Source organism: Macaca thibetana, chromosome 1, assembly GCF_024542745.1.
Source record: "Macaca thibetana thibetana isolate TM-01 chromosome 1, ASM2454274v1, whole genome shotgun sequence".
In the NCBI taxonomy this organism is placed as follows: Eukaryota; Metazoa; Chordata; class Mammalia; order Primates; family Cercopithecidae; genus Macaca; species Macaca thibetana.
The window spans coordinates 11,844,935-11,862,696 of NC_065578.1; the positions used below are offsets into that span (position 1 = coordinate 11,844,935).

Below are 17,762 nucleotides of genomic sequence, written 5' to 3' on the forward strand. Positions count from 1 at the left end.
TCCAGTTTCTCCACATCCTTGTCAACTCTTGTTATTATCTGTCTTTTTTATTATAGCCATTGAGAAGTGTTCCCTTCTCTTCTGTTTTTAAGAAGAGTTCGTGAAGAATTGGAATGAATTCTTCTTTAAGTGTTTGGAATAATTTACCAGTGATGCCATCTCTTTGCATTGATCATAGTTGGCGTCTGTTGGAAATAAGAGCTTGGAGCCACAAAGGAAATGAGCACTCAAACAAAAAACTTCTCAGCAAGGCAAATTTACTTCTGCAGAAGGGTGCTGCCTGTGTCAGTCATGATCGCAAGTGCACACCGAGCAAAGGAGAGAAACATTTTCATCCCTAACACAGCTTCTGTTTCTGTGTCCTTTCTGCATTGGCTGGTGTTGGACCGCACAATTTAAACTAACCTGATTGGCTAAAACTTGAAATTTTTCCAAATAGGGTAGATGGGGAAGAAGGGGTAGGAGTGGTAAAACTTTTCCAAATATGGTAAACTGAAACCCTTAAACATTTAACTTGTAAAGAAAGGAGGGGAGTGGGGGATTGTCCATTAAGGCATGTTTGGGCAGGTAGGCACGGCAAGGATGGAAAGTCTTGTTTGGAGAACAAGAATTTATCCTTTCTAGCAATGTGAAAGGACACTAGTCGCTAAAAGGAACAAGGAAGTTTGAAGAGGAACTGATTATTTCTGGCAGAGTTCATTGAGCTTCTTGGATATGTAGAACAACATTTTTCAACAGATTTAGGAAGCTTTAAGTTATTATTTCTTGGAATACTTTTATGTTCCTTTTTTCCACTTTTCTCCTTCTGGTACTCCCATTATATGTATGTTGCTGCTCCTAATGGTGCCCCACTTTTTCCTGAAATGCTGTTCATTTTTTCTCATTAATTTTCTTTGTCTTTCTGATGGCATAATTTCTATTGCTATACCCTCAGGTCTGTTGATTCTTTCTTCCAGCTGAAATCTACTGTTGGGCCCCTGAAGTGAATATTTCATTTTTGTTGTTATACCTTCCAATTCTATAGTTTAGCCCTTTAAAAAATCATTGCTATTTCTTTACTAGTGTTTTCTATTTCATGAAACATTGTCATTATATTCTTCTGCTACTTCACTAAACATTATTTTCTTTAGTTCTTTGAACATATTTATAATAGCTGCTTTAAAGGCTTTGTTAAGCCTGACATGTGGGCCCTCTCAAAGGCAACTCCTGTCACTGATATTTTTTTCTTTGTATGGGTTATACTTTTCTGTTTCTTTGCATGTCTCATTTTTTGTGGAAGATTAGAGATTTTAGATATTACATTGTAGCAACTTTGGATACTAATCCCTCCCTCCAGTTCTCCCTGAGCTTATTGTTTATGGTTGTTTACTTATTTATTTGTTTGTTTTCTTTTTTGAGACAGGGTCTCACTCTGTTGCCCAGGCTGGAGTGCTGTGGTGCGATCACAGCTCACTGCAGCCTTGACCTCCCCAGCTCAAGTGATCCTCCTGCTTCAGCCAACCAAGTAGCTGGGACTACAAGCAGACTATTTTTTTTTTTTTTTTGAGACAGAGTCTCACTATGTTGCCCAGGCTGGAGTGCAGTGGCGCCATCTTGGCTTACTGCAAGCTCTGCCTCCTGGGTTCATGCCATTCTCCTGCCTTAGCCTCCTGAGTAGCTGGGACTACAGGCGTCCGCCTACATGCCTGGCTAATTTTTGCATTTTTAGTAGAGACGGGGTTTCACCATGTTAGCCAGGATGGTCTTGGTCTCCTGACCTCGCCCGCCTCAGCCTCCCAAAGTGCTGGGATTACAGGCGTGAGCCACTGCGCCCGATGCACTATGTTTTTTTTTTTTTTTTTTTTTTTTTTTTTTTAATAGATGTGGGATTTCGCCATGTTGCCCAGGGTGGTCTTGAACTCCTGAGCTCAAGTGATTCACTGCCTCGGCCTCCCAAAGCACTGGGATTACAGGCGTAAGCCCCTGTGTTCAGACCTTTTTTACTTGTTTAATGACGTGGATAAACTATTTCAGTAAAGTCTATTTCCTTTGCAGTGTGCTTCTAATGTCACACCTCAGGTGGGGCAGCCTTGGCCTTGTGTACAGTCACCCTAAGAATGCAGTGTTTTCCGCAGGGCTGTCTTGATTTTATCCTTCTCTGATCTCTCTGTTAAGCTCTGTGCCTCTGTTGGTCTCACACCCAACTATTAGCCTCCACTAACTACGTGCTAATTGTTCTACTGTTTTCAAAAATGCTCTGGGGGCAGTAATTGCTCTATCTGCTTCTCCAGGCCCAGCTCCTCCAGTGTGTGATATCTTCAGGGGTATCCATAAACATGCTTACGAAACCAAAAATTGCATTATTTGTCATGAGTTTTAGAAAGATAATTACACCTAACCAGAATAGTGAATCTTATAACCCTCTAAGACAAACCTAAGTAAACTCTTACAAAGATACAATGACACAAAAACACAAAAATCTGCCATGCGTATACTTACTGGGGTAAAGCCTCTTCTATAACTTTCATTTTCTGAAAAACAAAGCAAAACAAAACAAAACCAAAAAAACCCACACCTAAAAACATAAACAATAGGAATAAAAAAGGGGGTCTGCCTTCTAGTTCCAAGCTCCTGCAGCACTTGGAGGTCGATAACTTTCCCTTCCAGTCCCCTTGGGTGGTTTCACTTCAGAGGGCCTCCAGTGAAACACCTCCCTGTGAATGAATGGCTTTCCCTAGCACCCAAGAGGGAAGATTTTCAGCAAATGTGTTGAGTGTGTGCGTCAGGGGGAAGACACCAGTGAGTGCTCCTGGAGTAGCGGTAGAGCAACTTCTTTGCCAGTTCAGCAAATTCACTCTATGCTGTTTCCAACAAGAGCTGGGTGGGAAGCGGGGTCTTTCTTGGGTGCTCTGTTTAAGCCCTAGGGGTAGTGATATTTCGTTATATGTATAATTTCTATATTATTATTATTATTATCATTTTTTGAGACAGAGCCTCTTTCTGTTGCCCAGGCTGGAGTGCATTGGCACGATCTCGGTTCACTGCAACCTCCGCCTCCCAGGTTCAAGCGATTCTCCTGCCTCAGCTTCCTGAGTAGCTGGGATCACAGTGCCTGCCACCCACGTCCTGCTACTTTTTGTATTTTTAGTAGAGACAGAGTTTCACCATGTTGGTCAGGCTGGTCTTGAACTCCTGACCTCAAGTGATCCACCTGCCTTGGCCTCCCAAAGTGCTGGGATTACAGATGTGAGCCATCACACCCGGCTTTGATTTCTATATTCCTTTGAGCCCTCTTTACTTCTTGCTAGCCAAGCCCTTGTCACTCCAATAGCCTGCTGTCATTCAGGATTCCTGATGTGAAACTTTTTCTCCGACACTGCAGACGCAGGGCACTGGTGAAGCTTCAGGTGCCACAGGACGCCGCTGCGTGAGCTCCTGGAACCCGGAAGCAGGATCCTTCTCTTCTACGATGTCTCCTCAGGACTCTTTACTGACAGAGCACAGGGACCAACGGGAAAAGGCAAAATATTTAGAGGTGCCAGCTCCATTTTCACGGAGCAGACCAAATTGTGAGTTTGGAATGAAGAGGCACTCATTGAAGAACCAGCAAAAACTCAAATGTCTGACGACAACAGAAAGGGGAAAAAATTGTGACATATTCATATAGCGGAATGATATATATGAATGAGAATGAATGAACAGATATACACAACAGGGAAGAATCTCACAAGCATGTCAAGTGAGAGGTGCCAGACATAAAAAAAAAAAAATACTATCTGGGCTGGGTGTGGTGGCTCATGCCCGTAACCCTAGCACTTTGGGGGGCCGATGTGGGAAGAGTTCTTGAATCCAAGAGTTTGAGACCAGCCTGGGCAATATAGTGAGACCTTGCCTTTGCAAAACAAACAGCAAGAATGCTCTCTGCATGATTCCATTTACTTAAATTCAGAAGCCAGTCTCATGAGTCTCTGCTAATGGGGGAAGGAGAATGACTACCTTTGGTGGGTGCAGTAACTGGAGAACGGATGCTAGTGGGGAGAAGGGAACGTCTGGGTTCTTAGAGGTGTTTATGTCCTGATTTGGGTTGTATATCAGGACATAAACAGGCCTGATCCTTCAACTGTAAGATAGGAGACTTGGCCAGCTTTCCTCGTCAGAGTGTGGTTAGGGTGAGCACAGCACATCTCATCCCAGCTCCTTAGCTAGCTGCCGTAACCCCAGTTTTGTTTTGTTTTGTTTCATTTGAAACAAGGTCTCACTCTGTCACCCAGGCTGGAATGCAGTGGTGCAATCTCAGCTGACTGCAGCCTCCTGCTCCAAGGCTCAAGTGATCCTCCCACCTCAGCCTTCTAAGTAGCTGGAACTACAAGTGTGCATCACCACCTCAAGCTAATTTTTGTATTTTTTGGTTGAGACAGGGTTTCACCATGTTGTCCAGGCTGGTCTTGAACTCCTGAGCTCAAGCAAACTGCCTACCTTGGCCTCCCAAAGTGCTGGGATTATAGGTGTGAGCCACCACACCCAGCCCCTAACCCCAATTTAAGGCTCCAATCCAGTCCACAGGGTATGCATAGAATAGCCAAGTGGTTAAGAGGCTCATCTCAGACCTCAGTCTGCTGGATTTAAATCCTGTCTTTCCCACTTATTAGCTCCATGGCCCTAGTTGAGTTATCTACTCACAGCATCTCGGTTTCCTCACCTGTAAGGCGGAGGTCATCATAGTGCCTGAGGAGTAAGTACTTATAAAGAACTCAGAAGGGGACCTGTCATATGGTAAGCAGAACACAAGTGTTTGTCATATTAAAATTTCTTTTTTCCTTTTTTTTTTTTTTTTTTTTTTTGAGACAGAGTCTGGCTCTGTTGCCGAGGCTGGAGTGCAGTGGCATGATCTCTGCCTCTCCGGTTCAAGTGATTCTCCAGCCTCAGCCTCCCGAGTAGCTGGGATTACAGGCGTATGCCACCACTCCTGGCTAATTTTTGTATTTTGGGTAGAGACGGGGTTTCGCCACGTTGGCCAGGCTGGTCTCGAACTCCTGGCCTCAAGTGGTCCTCCCGCCTTGGCCTTCCAAAGTGCTGAGATTACAGGTGGGATTACCACCATGCTCAGCCCAAATTAAAATTTCTAAAATTTTCAGGCTCAAGGCCTATTTCCCAAAATGGTTCCAATCATTTCTTTCTCTCTTAGAAGAAAGTAACGTGGATAAAAATTGTCCCCAAACCAGCCCTTGGCACCATTTTTAGAGGTGGAATATGAGGCTGGATAAAGCCCAGTTTTGCCTGCAATGGCATTCCTCTCTCCCGTCCCAGGACCCCAGAAGATTATTACCACCAGAAAACAAGCTAATCTTTGCCCTGGTCTGGCCAGAGGCCCAGAGCATGCATAGGCGGTGACCTAGTGAGACCTTGTTTCAAAAAGCAAAACAAAGCTGGGGTTAGGGCAGCTAGCGAGTGAGCTGGGGTGAGATGTGCTGTGCTCACCCTAACCACACCCTGATGAGGAAAGCTGGCCAAGTCTCCTATCTTACAGTTGAAGGATCAAGCCCTGGAGGCCTAGATCCTTTTCTAGCGTTCCCAGGAGCTGAGATGCCCATTTGAGCCTGATCTTCCTGAAGATCTTTGGGAAACTCACCTTCCAAGACTCCCCATGAGGGGCAGTATTGATTTTTCTGGGTCCCCACATTGCTTAGGGAAACAGGTTCCTCCAGCTCCCATTGGCCCTTTTGTGCCTCCCCTGAGAAGCCAAGTCAGGCCACTGTGTCAGGCTTAGCCCAGAGAGAGTGGGGTGGAGGAGGCGGAGGGTGTAACCCAGCCAGGTCCTCTTCACAGAAGCTCTCAGGCAAGCTCCTCAGGGCAGCAGCTCCTCGAGGCCCCAGGAACATGGCTCTCCCATGGCTAGTGCTACTCTTGGCATTGCCCATTTTTTTCCTGGGAGTCTTTGTCTGGGCTGTCTTTGAGCACTTCCTCACCACGGATGTCCCTGCTACCTTGCAGCATCCTGCCAAGTTGAGATTCCTGCACTGCATATTCCTCTACCTGATCACTTTGGTGAGTTTACTCTCAGGCTACGTCATAACCTCGGGGCTCCTTCTCTTGTTCTCAGTAGCTTACCCTCTTTTCCCTCTTTCACTTCCCTTCTGTCTCTCTCTCTTCAGACTCCCTCAAGATAGATGTGTCTCTTCTGTAGCTGCTGTTCTGTTTCTCTCTCCCTCTCCTCCCTTCGTTCCTTCTCCCTTCCCATAGCCTGCCTGCCTTTCTTCCTCCCTCCCTTCCTTCCTTCCTTCCTTCCTTCCTTCCTTCCTTCCTTCCTTCCTTCCTTCCTTCCTTCCTTCCTTCCTTCCCCCCTTCTCTCCCTCCCTTCTTTCCTTTTCTCCCTTCCTCTCTCCTTCCTTCATTCTCTCTCTTCCTCCATATCTCCTTCCCTCCCTCTCTGCCTGCCTTCCTTCCTTCCTTCCCTCCCTTCTTCCTTTTTCCTTCTTTCTTTCCCTCCCTCCCTCCTTCCTCCTTCCCTTTCTCCTTCCTTCATTCTCTCTCTTCCTCCCTATCTACTTCCTTGCCTCCCTCCCTCCCTCATTCATTCGTTCCCTCCCTCCCTCCCTTCCCTCCCTCCCTTCCTTCCCTCCGTCCCTTCCTCCTTTTGTTTCTTTCTTCCGTCCTCTCTCCTGATCTCTCTAACTCCCTTCCTTTCTTCCTTCAGCATCAAATATTTACCAAGTGCCAATCACTGGGCTTTATTCTGAGAATTCAAAAACAATTTCAGACCCATTTCCTGCCTTCCACAGACTTGTGGCCTGACAGCCCCTGCACCTCCTTCAGCCGCACCATCTTTCACCCTTGGTGCACTGAGTTGCCTACAGGTTGTTTCTATTTTATTTTACTTTTTAGCGACAGGGTCTTGCTCTATTGCCCAGGCTGGAGTGCAGTGGTGCAATCATGGCTCAAGGCAGCCTCAACCTCCTGGGCTCAAGCGATCCTCCCATCTCAGCCTCCCAAGTAGCTGGGACTACAGGTGTGCACCACCATGCCTGGCTAATTTTTGTACTTTTGGTAGAGACAGGGTTTCGCTATGTTGCCCAGGCTGGTCTAGAACTCCTGGGCTCAAGCAATCTGCCCGCCTTGACCTCCCAAAGTGTAGGGATTGCAGGTGTGAGCCACCACCCCTGGCCTCACAGGTGTTTTTTTTCCTTATTCCTCTCTGTAAGCCCAGTTCCACTCACAGAGCTTGATATCTGGTAGGTGCTTACCTTCGTTGATACAATCATACATGAATTCACCCAGCTTTTCTGAGTGGCCCTGCCAGCCAGGCTCTGAGCAGGGCTTAGGGGTTGGGGGTTTGGGGGGGACCAGCACACACCCAGAGCTGCAGTGAATTTGGAAACAATGGTTTGACATCTTGTTTGTGGCAGGCAACCTAAGTTAACCCCAGTGTCCCAACCCTGGGTGGAGACCTCATAGAAGCCAAACAGATCCTGCTGATCGCAGGGCAGCTGTGGAGGAGGATGAGGGGACCACGCTTAACTGACAGCAGGGCTTAGGAATAAGGAACACAGACAGCAGCTGGACTGCCTGAGTGTGTCCCAGCTCTGCCACTCACTCACTGTGCGGTCCTGCACCGTTTACTTAACCTCTCTGTGTCTCAGTTTCCTCATCCGGGAGGGTTAATATGTTTAGAGATGTTTCGTCAATTCATAAAATACGTTTCTGTACGACTGGAAGTGTTCCCCGTGGGTAACAAAAACATTCTCTAAAAGATCGCTTTTAGAGAAATGAACAAGTTCAGTGTGCAATGGCATCGATGCTACTGACTCAAGGAGACAGGGCAAGGACGTAGGAAGTACTCTTGTCTCTCTCATTTGGAGAATGCAACCAGCCTGGAATTAGGCGGTCTCAAGCCAGTGGCTGCAATCCACATGGAGTTACTGGTTGGGTTAGAGCCCCAGGACAAGGGACTCTGAAACAAGGGAAATTGAAGCACAGGACTTAAAACGGGGGCCTAAGATGTTCAGATGGCCCAGAGAAATGGTGATTTTTTTAACCTTCCGTGTTTCTCCTCAAAAGTAGTCCAGAAGCTAAGCATCTACTGATGACAGCTGCTACGGGCTGCCCACGGGAGACTCTGAGATGGGTCTGCAGCCACTGAAAGGGTGGATTCAGCTTGTGGCCTCCTCTCTCGATCCCCCCAGCACTGGGGCCTCCCGGGGCACACTGCCCATGGTGGGGTGATGATGATGAGGATGGAGACATGCAGTAGTGAATGTTCATTGGGTTCCAGAGGACAGATAGGCAACACAGGAGCAAGAAGTTTAGGGAGGACAAGGAAAAAGCTAAAAAGAGTCTATGGCCAGGAAATCAAGAGCTTTGTTTTGGTATCAGACCGCCCTCTGAGCCCTGAGGCCCTCACTTACTCGCTTTGTAGACTCATGTTTTTAAGCCTTTATGTTCTTCTCTGAAAAGTGAAGTTTTTTTGTTTTTTTTTTTTTTTTCTGAGACAGGGTCTCACTGTCACCCAGGCTGGAGTACAGTGGCATGAACATGGCTCACTGCAGCCTCCAGCTCCTGGGCTCAAGGGATCCTCCCACCTCAGCCTCCCACGTAGCTGGGACCACAGGCATGCACCATCACATCATGCCTGGCTAATTTTTTGATATTTTGTACAGATGGGGTCTTGCTGTGTTGCCAAGGCTGATCTTAAACTCCTGGATTCAAGCCGTCCGCCTGCCTTGGCCTCCCAAAGTGCTAGGATTACAGGCGTGAACCACTGTGCGCGGCCCCGGGGAGGCTTTTTATAGGGGGACGCGGGGATTAAATGAGAAAAGCATTGAAAATGCACAGCACGGTGCTGGGTGCTTAGAAAGGCTCAGTAAAAGTCGGTTATTCATAGTATGCTTATCAAATCCCTGAAGGCAAAGATGTAGCATTTCTTGAAATTATTATAGATTTAAAAGTTGCTACAGACGATTTCAGCCTCACTAAAAAATACGAAGGTAATATAACAGACACTATTGCTATTCTTTTTCTTCTTCTTCTTCTTCTTTTTTTTTTTTTGAGATAGTCTCAGTCTCTCACCACCTAGGCTGAAGTGCAGTGGCACAATCATGGCTTACTGAAGCCTCGACCTCCTGGGCTCAGGTGATCCTCCCACCTCAGCGTCCTGAGTAGCTAAGACTATAGGCGCCTGCCACCATGCCCAGATAATTTTTTGCATTTTTTGTAGAGACGGGGTTTTGTCATGTTGCCCAGGCTGGTCTTGAACTGCTGGGCCCAAGAGATCTGCCTGCCTCGGCCTCCCAAACTGTTAGGATTACAGACATGAGCCACTGCACCCAGCCACTATTGCTTTTCTTTTGTGTTTTTGAGATGGAGTCTCGCCCTGTCACCCAGGTTGGAGTGCAATGGTGAATTTTCAGCTCACTGCAACCTCTGCCTCCCATATTCAGGCGATTCTCCCGCCTCAGCCTCCCCAGTAGCTGGGACTACAGGTGTGTGCCACCACGCCCGGCTAATTTTTTGTAGAGATGGGGTTTCACCATGTTAGCCAGGATGGTCTCAATCTCCTGACCTTGTGATCCGGCCCACCTCAGCCTCCCAAAGTGCTGGGATTACAGATGTGAGCCACTGCACCCAGCCTGGTTTTCTTTTAAAGGGCAAACGATGCAATATTTTCAAGGAGTTTCAACAGCTATCTAAAATTCTGGACCTCGGATATTTCTTTTCTTTTCTTTTCTTTTTTTTTGAGATGGAGTCTCACTCTGTCACCCAGGCTGAAGTGCAGTGGCATGATCTTGACTCACTGCAACTGTCACCTTCCAGGTTCAAATAATTTTCCCACCTTAGCCTCTCGAATTGCTGGGACCACAGGCATGCACCACCACGCCTGGCTTTTCTTTTTTTTTTTTTTTTTTTTAATTTTTTGTAGAGATGGGGTTTCTCCATGTTGTCCAGGCTGGTCTTGAACTCCTGGGCTCCAGCAATCTGCCTACTTTGGCCTCCCAAAGTACTGGGATTACAGGTGTGAGCCACCGTGCCCGGCCACTGGACCTCAGATATTTTTAAAATCTCGATACTCCCATGTATAATCTTAATAATCAGTTTTCCTCTCTGCCTCTGTCCTGTTACCAGCTATAGAAAATGTGGGCTCAGAATTGGAAAACCAAACCAAAACCGAAACAATGTAACTTTGTGGCGTAGCTAGTGGCCATCACACAGTGCAGTGTGATGTTACACCTCCCAAGGTAGTGCGATGCCTATGGAGGTTTAACATCACACTGCATTGTTCCAAATCCCCTAAACAAACATTTCTTGTTCTAGATGCTGGAGACAGAGGGGAAGGTGCTGAGACCTTAGATCATGAGAAGCATTTGATTTGGTGGTAGGAATAAACATGGGTGATCATATCCACACAGTAACGCCCTAGAGGAGTTCTAAAGAAATCTTTAGAGACAGAGGTTGCGGTGAGCTGAGAATGCGCCACTGCACTCCAACCTGGGCGACAGGGTACTGAGGGCCTCCAAGAAGGCAGTGGCCATTACTATGAGAGGGAGGAGGATGGCCCCACGTGAACATAACCCTTGAGCCTGGATACGAAAGTCAGTTTGGTGTCTAACCACCTGCTGAATAGGTAAGAAAGCCTCCCAGGAAACAAAGAGAGGCATGGAGAAGCCCACAGTGTGTGGGCAAACAGGGCAGATAGCTGGGGAGATTAGGGCTGGGGCCAGCCTACCCCGACAACAGGCACCACGACTTAGGGAGCTCACAGCTGAGTAGGTGAAGATCCATGCTGGCGCAACATAGAGGCCTGGGGTTTTCAGATGTGGGTCAGTTGTTGGGAAAAGCAGGTGACCTGCACCTTGCGGATCAACTCATTCTTCTCCAACTAAAGCAGGGAAATCATTATTTTGTTTGGAGTTCCTTTAGGAGGACCTCTTCATGGAGGGAACCCACTGGGGTAGTCCGTGGGACCTTGGACAAGACCCAGTGGGTGCAAGCAAGAGAAAGAGTGGGGCTCGCACTGGCCAGGACCCACTGGGGAGACACTCTGTGTAGGTGGTCACATCCCATCCTCACACCTCATCCTTGGATCATACACATCATGCCTCTCATTTTGTAAACAAGGGAAATTGAAGCTCAGAGACAGTGACACCCAAGGCTTTTCAGTTCATTGGAGTTTGGGTTCAGACTTGAGCTTGGATAGGCTTGGCTCCGAAACCCAAGCTCTTTCTTGTTTAGCAGTTGAGAACACAAATTTTGCGTCTTGCTTGTTGAACCCTGGGCAAGGGACTTGGGCAAGGAACTTGACCTTGGCATGTCTTAATTTCCGGATTTGTAAAATGGAACTGATAATTGTGCCTGACTTAGAAAGGTTGCTGAGAACTTTAATCAAGTTAATGATCCAAGCCACTTGGGCCAGTACTGGCACATTGTAAGTGTCTAATAAGTATCAGCTGTTCTTGTTCTTGTCATTCGTATCATCCTTTGCTGTTTTCCTTATGACAAAGACACACTCCAAATGTGAGGTCTGTGGGAGAGATTATCCAGAATCGCTGAAATGTACTTAGTACATGAAATATGACACCTTGTAACTATATTTTGAAATATTCAGATGCTGAATTGTTTATAAGTAGAGTGACCATATTAGTTTAAAAACACATTACTCCCTTGACCTGAGCCCACAACAGACATCCCTAATTGCTCACGCTGCTCTTTTTCGTTGAACACGGACACAGTCAGGAATCCTTCCTAACCCAGAAGAATGATGTGTTGATACAGGTGAGGAATTATCTTTGCATCCCAGGCTGGGGAGAGTCCAGCACAGAACTATAGAGAGGGAAGTTGCCGGCCAGTTGCCTTGGCCAATTGGCTTTTCTTTTTTTTTTTTTTTCCCCCGAGATGGAGTCTCTCTCAGTTGCCAGCCTGGAGTGCAGTGGCACGATCTCGGCTCACTGCAACCTCTGACTCCCAGGTTGAAACGATTCTCCTGCCTCAGCCTCCCGAATAGCTGGGACTACAGGTACTTGCCACCACACCCAGCTAATTTTTGTAATTTTAGTAGAGAGGGGGTTTCACCATGTCGGCCAGGATGGTCTTGATCTCCTGACCTCGTGATCTGTCCACCTCAGCCTCCCAAAGTGCTGGAATATCAGGCGTGAACCACCGCACCCAGTCAACAATTGACTTTTCTAAGTCAGTGGCTTCTTTCCAGTCAGCCCCAAGCTAGGCTACCCTTTGGCAAATTCACATCATTATTTCATCAAGAGCCCTTGGGAAGAAAAGTTGGAAAACCCAGCCCCCTACCTGGACACAATCCAGAGCCCATGGATTCCTGAAGAGCCCCTGTACCTATAGGAGGCAGGTGAGAAACTACGAAAACATCCTAACAATTCTAAGTGTCAGGGATCCACCATCCGGATTCTAACCTCTCCTAACATCTGGCTTTCTTTGATTACCTCCAACAGGGGAATATATTTGAGAAGCTGGGAATTTGCTCCATGCCCAAATTTATCCGTTTTTTACATGATAGCGTGAGAATTAAGAAGGACCCTGAACTTGTGGTGACCGACCTGCGTTTTGGGACGATACCCGTGAGGCTGTTCCAGCCCAAGGCAGCATCCTCCAGACCCCGGCGAGGCATCATCTTCTACCATGGAGGGGGCACAGTATTTGGGAGCCTGGGTAAGGGGCTTCCCTGTGGCTTTGCAGAGGAAGGGCCTCATCTGCATGCATAGCCTAGGTCCTGCCTCCCACAAGAACCCTTCTGCAGTAGCTTAAAGGAATCAGTTGTTGGAGATTTTTATAGCGTTAACAGCCCAGACGAAGGGCTTTGGGCTCAGGTCAGTAGATGATGTGGCAGCCTACATGGGAAACCTTTTCTTTTCTATAATATGATAGTCTCAGTCAAGATGGGGACAGCAGTGTCACGGCGGGGCTGTCACAGAGGCTGTGGACTCCTCTCTCCCCTTTCTACTCACAGTCATTGGCCTGCCCTGTCTCATTTACAATGATTCCCAAACCCACGTATGTCCCTCTAGCTCTGCAGTATCGCCATGGCCCAAGACCCCATCCTTGCTTGCCTGCCCCCTTGCACCCCAGCCTCCCAGCCATGGGTCTCCCTGGTTCACCTCTCGCCCCTCACATCTGGTCCCCACCTAGCAGCCAGAGGGATCTTTTAAAAATACAAGTCAGAGCTGGTCAGCCCTGCACTTAAATCTCTCCTGTGCCCTTCCATGAAACCCAAACTCCTCCCACAGCCTCGCCCGGGTCACCTGTGGTGGCCCTTACCCATTCACTCAGCTGCAGTCCCGATACGCGCCTATCTGCTGCAGACACTTCAGCTCCTTCTCACCACCATTCTCAACCTGCTGTTTCCTCAGCCTCGAAAGATACCCTTCCCGCCCCTGACATTGCATGGCTGACCACCCCTGGTTCTTTAGTTGCATCTCAACTGTCCCTCCCCAGAGCGGTCTTGCTACCAGTGGGCTGGGGGATGTCCCCAAAGGCCAGTGGGACCTCCAGCTGGTGTCCCTGCTCTTGAAACTGTTGTGAGAATGAATTCAAGGACAAGTCAGAAAACAGTGAAAATACAGAGATTTGTTGCAAAGGGAAAAGCACACACTCAAGAAAAGGGAGTGGGGTGGACTCAAGAGAGACAGGCGCGAAGAAACGCTACCTTTATGCGTTTCTTTAATCAAGGGGTGGGCTCTTCATGAACATTCTTGGAAAAAGAGGAAGTTTTCTCAGCACTGTGGTGCCACCCATTTGTACACCAAATACGGTGTCCCCATAACTGTCCTGGTGCTGGTGGGTGTGTGTTTAATATGTTAATGAACACATAAGGCGGTCCTAGGAGAAACCCAGGTCCAATCCAGTGCCATGTTGGGTCCAGTGGGTCTTTGCCAGCTTGGTCCACACCCCGGCTTTTCAGGGTTTTATCAGCTTCTGCAGCTATTTCAACAGTTTCCTTTTGCTAGTCGTGTGAAACTGCTGCCTGGAATTTTTTATTCTTCTGCGACCACCCTGTATAATTTCTATCTCATTCTTTTTTTCCCCCAGAGATTTCCATCTCTTATACTTAGGGGTTGATGAGGGAGGAAGGTCTCCAGTCTTCAGTATCTACTTCCTGCTGGTTAGGGGTGTTGGCCCCGCCTAGTGTGGGCTTGGACATTTCTGGATGCCTAGCCTATGGGTCCCAAGGTTGGGTCATCAGGAGGATCTGAATCTCAGGCAGGGATTGATCGGAATCCTGCAGGGCCATCCTTTTGACATGGAACTGTTGCAATCTATTAGGTTGGTGCGAAAGTAATTGCCGTTTTTGCCATAAAAGGCAAAAACCATTTGTGCCAACCTAGTGGAAGACATAAACTTTACAAAGAGATTAAACAAGCAAGGACCCAAGATCAGAAGTAATAAGACAGCTATTAGAGGCCCCAGGAAAGGCAGGACTCATGTCACACTTGGTAGGTATCCCTGGATGGAGTCCCATGTGGTTTCAGCAGTGAGGTTATTGAAATTATACAGCTGGATAGCCTGTTGGTAAAACTTGGAACTTGTAGTTTAGCTAATCCTGAATTGTTGATGTAAGAGCAACAGGTATGAACAATAGGTATGGTTTATTACCGCACAAACCCTTCCAAGTGGTTTATGCTCTGGTCCTGTTAGGGCCTCGTACGGTGGCTTAGTAATGAGCTCAAATCCTGGGATCCAAATCCTGTAAAATCTTGGCATACCCATGAAAGTTCTAAGTTGCTTCTTTGTTTGTGGAGGTCCTGCCTTCAAGATTGTCTCCTTTCATTTGATGGACAAGGTCTGGTTCCCTGGACTTAGAATGTGCCCTGGATATTTTACTTTACTTTAGGTTTAGAAATCTGGGCCTTGGATGAAGAGAACCTACACCCACTTTTTCCCATGAAGTTTAGGACCTGAATGCCATTCTTCTCTGAGTCCTCTTTAGTGGGACTGCATACAAGGATAACATCCACATATTAGAGTATCCCTCCCTTTCTAGCTCTAGTTCCCTTAATTCTCGTGCCAAGGGATTTCCAAACACGTGAGTCCTATCCCCAAAGCCCAGAGGCAGTGCCGTCCAGGTGTGCTGCTGGGAAATAGTAGTTCCAGGATTAGTCCACTCAAAAGCAAACAAATACTGAGATTCAGGGTGCAAAGAGAAGCAAAAGAAACCATCCATAAGATCTAATACCATGAACCAATTGGTGTTTCCCAGTATTTGGGTAAATACGATATAAAGATTTGGCACTATAGGATGTAAGGGAATTACGGTCTCATTAATGGCTTGTAAGTCTTGAACTACTGTTTGGTTTTTGGACAGGGAGGACAGGAGTATTACAAGGAGATTGACCTGGAATCAGGAGGCCATGTTTTAACAACTTCTCAATTAGAGGTTGCAGTCCTTGCCTGCCTTCTGATTTGAGAGGATATTGATCCTTGTATGGGGAATTATTTTTGTCTTTTAAAGAGATGATCACTGACTGAGCATGTATTGCTTTGCCAGGAGTTTCTTGGTTCCATACTTGTGGGTCTACTTGAGACCTTATTTTGGTGTGTGTGTGTGTCTCCTGTTTTTCTGAGGCTGGCAGAACAACAAACATTGCCAATAAGGAGAGCTTTATAGGGCTTGATAAAGTGCCTTGATTTATTGGGATGGCTAGGAAGTCCCATCCCTGTAGGGGACTGGTGGGAAAAATTTTAGTTATAATAGTCACAAACCTCCTTGGAAGGCCTGAAAGTTTTTGCAAAAATCTCAGGATAAGGTTATGGCTGAAGGCAACCTAATCCTTACCTTGAGTAAAGAGCTTAAAGTAGGTACCAATGAAGATAGAATAGTTTATCTAAATAGCTTGTTTCCTCATGTGGTCCTAAGACTAACCTTTGATCATTCGTGGGCAAGACGGCCCTCTCTGGGGTAGGGGCGACCAGGTTAATTACCCACAGGTGTGTTGACTCAAGCCTTTGTCAATTAATCTTTACTGAATAAATACGAGTCTCGCTGGCTGGTCAGGGCCGTGGCCGCTGACTCTTTACAGCACCTTGCTTGGTGTCTGTAAGTGACTCGGACACTCAGCCGGACTGACAAAGCAGAATATCTGTGTCAGTGCATGTTATTCATCCGTTGTTGAGTCAGGGTCTCGCACATCCCAATAAACGAATGGGACATTCTGGCATAACTAGAAACTCATGAGTTACTATATAGTGTCCCAGCCTGCAGCTCAGGTGTAAAGTAAAGCACTTTGATTTTGGGGTGCCATCAACACCCGTGACACTGTAGCTTTTGGAGGCTAAGGGCCCAGTATGGCTGTTTAGGAGAGAGTAACTGGCCCTTGAGTCAATTATGAAATTAATATTTTTACCAGCCATGTCAAGAGTCACTGAGGCTCCTCAGTTGTGATGACCATGACTTTTATGGGGGCTGCCAGGAACCTCAGGCCTCTTCAGTTCTCAGTTACAGCCATTATGGCATTGGGTGTCCTTCTCTCCCTTCAGAACTCAGGGCAGTCCCTTTTCCAATGGCCCTTCCGCTTGCAGTGAGGGTAGGGTCTAGGTGGGCTCCCTGGCTGGGACAGTCATTGCTTCAGTGTCCCGGCTTTTCATACGTGAAGCAGTAGCCATTGCCTGCAGGTTTGCTGTCAGGCCTGTTTGACCCATCGGTGACGCCTCCGTCTGGGTGACCCTTGGTGTGTGGGGCACTGGTTGCAGTGTTACAATGACGGCTATCATTTGGGCCTGCTCTTCATCCCATTGTTTGCCATGCCGGGTCTTTTCAGCCTTTTCAGCCCTCTCCCTATTATTGAATATCCCAAAAGCCACATCAAGCATTTGATTAACAGGCATTTGGAGTTACAAAGACAATTTCTGTAATTTTCTCCTGATGTTGGGCACTGACTGGCTAATAAAGGGTTCTGATAAAGAGCCATGAAGGCCTATATATATGGTATTTCAGTCAATTTCTCCTGACATTTACAAAAAAGACCTAATCGCAAGATGGTATTAAAATTTAGGGTTTCATTCTCTGGCCATTGCACCCTATTTTCCAACTTATATTGGGGCCAAATGGTGTTACAGAAAGAAATGAGTTTCTTCTAAGCCCATCAAGTTTAAAATTATTCCAGTTTTTAAGAATGCGTCTCAAATGGCCTTGGCTTTTTCTTGGCATGACTTGAGAGAGAAGGGGAAAATAACAGTATGGTTCCCTCATGGATGGACTGGTCCTGGCATTTTATGAAATTCCCTTGTGATTGGCCAGCTCCATGGCCATGCCAGGGAGACAGGCATCTCAGAGGCATCCCAGTTCTCTTGGCTGGCTGCCTCAGTGTCCAGGCATCCCTGGAGCCGTACTGTCCTTGGCCTCCAGGCATCCCTGGAGTCTCAGTGTTGCCCAGGCATCCGTGGCCCCTGGGGCTTTGGAAATGGGAAGGTCAAGAAGGGCAAGCTGTGGGCCTGCAAGCTTGCCGATATCCATCTGAACATTTACCACCAGGTAAAGCTTGGGAGTAGAGATGATTCAGTAAGGCCAAAAAATAGGGACCTTGAAGGGACCCCCCCCTTGGCATTCCAGAAAGCAGTATCTAAGGGGCCTATCCTGCTGTGTCTAAAGAGTTCACTAAGCTGTTGGGTGAAGTGTGAGGAAGAAGCATGAGAAGAGAAAATCACAACAGTAGGGTTTAAAGAAAGACAAGAAGGAGAAAACATTTCCCAACTAGCATCAGTGTCTTGGCACAGCTGGTCCCTTGGGAAAACAGAAGACCCTTCCCAAGAAAAAGCCATAGTGTTCCTTGAAA

The 17,762-nt window shown here is 47.1% G+C and overlaps 2 protein-coding genes across 2 annotated transcripts in view; one reads left to right on the top strand and one right to left on the bottom strand.

The window, feature by feature from the left end:
* DHRS3 (dehydrogenase/reductase 3) overlaps positions 1-17,762 on the bottom strand; it is a 1,035,619-nt gene that overhangs the window by 78,128 nt on the left and 939,729 nt on the right. The gene's annotated exons all lie outside the window — the stretch shown is intronic.
* Positions 5,415-17,762, top strand: part of AADACL4 (arylacetamide deacetylase like 4) — a 23,577-nt gene continuing 11,229 nt past the window's right edge. The window contains exons 1-2 of the mRNA XM_050788728.1: positions 5,415-6,024; positions 12,429-12,645. Coding sequence (XP_050644685.1) covers positions 5,857-6,024; positions 12,429-12,645 — 385 coding nt within the window. The 5' untranslated portion in view covers positions 5,415-5,856. The remainder of the gene's footprint in view (positions 6,025-12,428; positions 12,646-17,762) is intronic.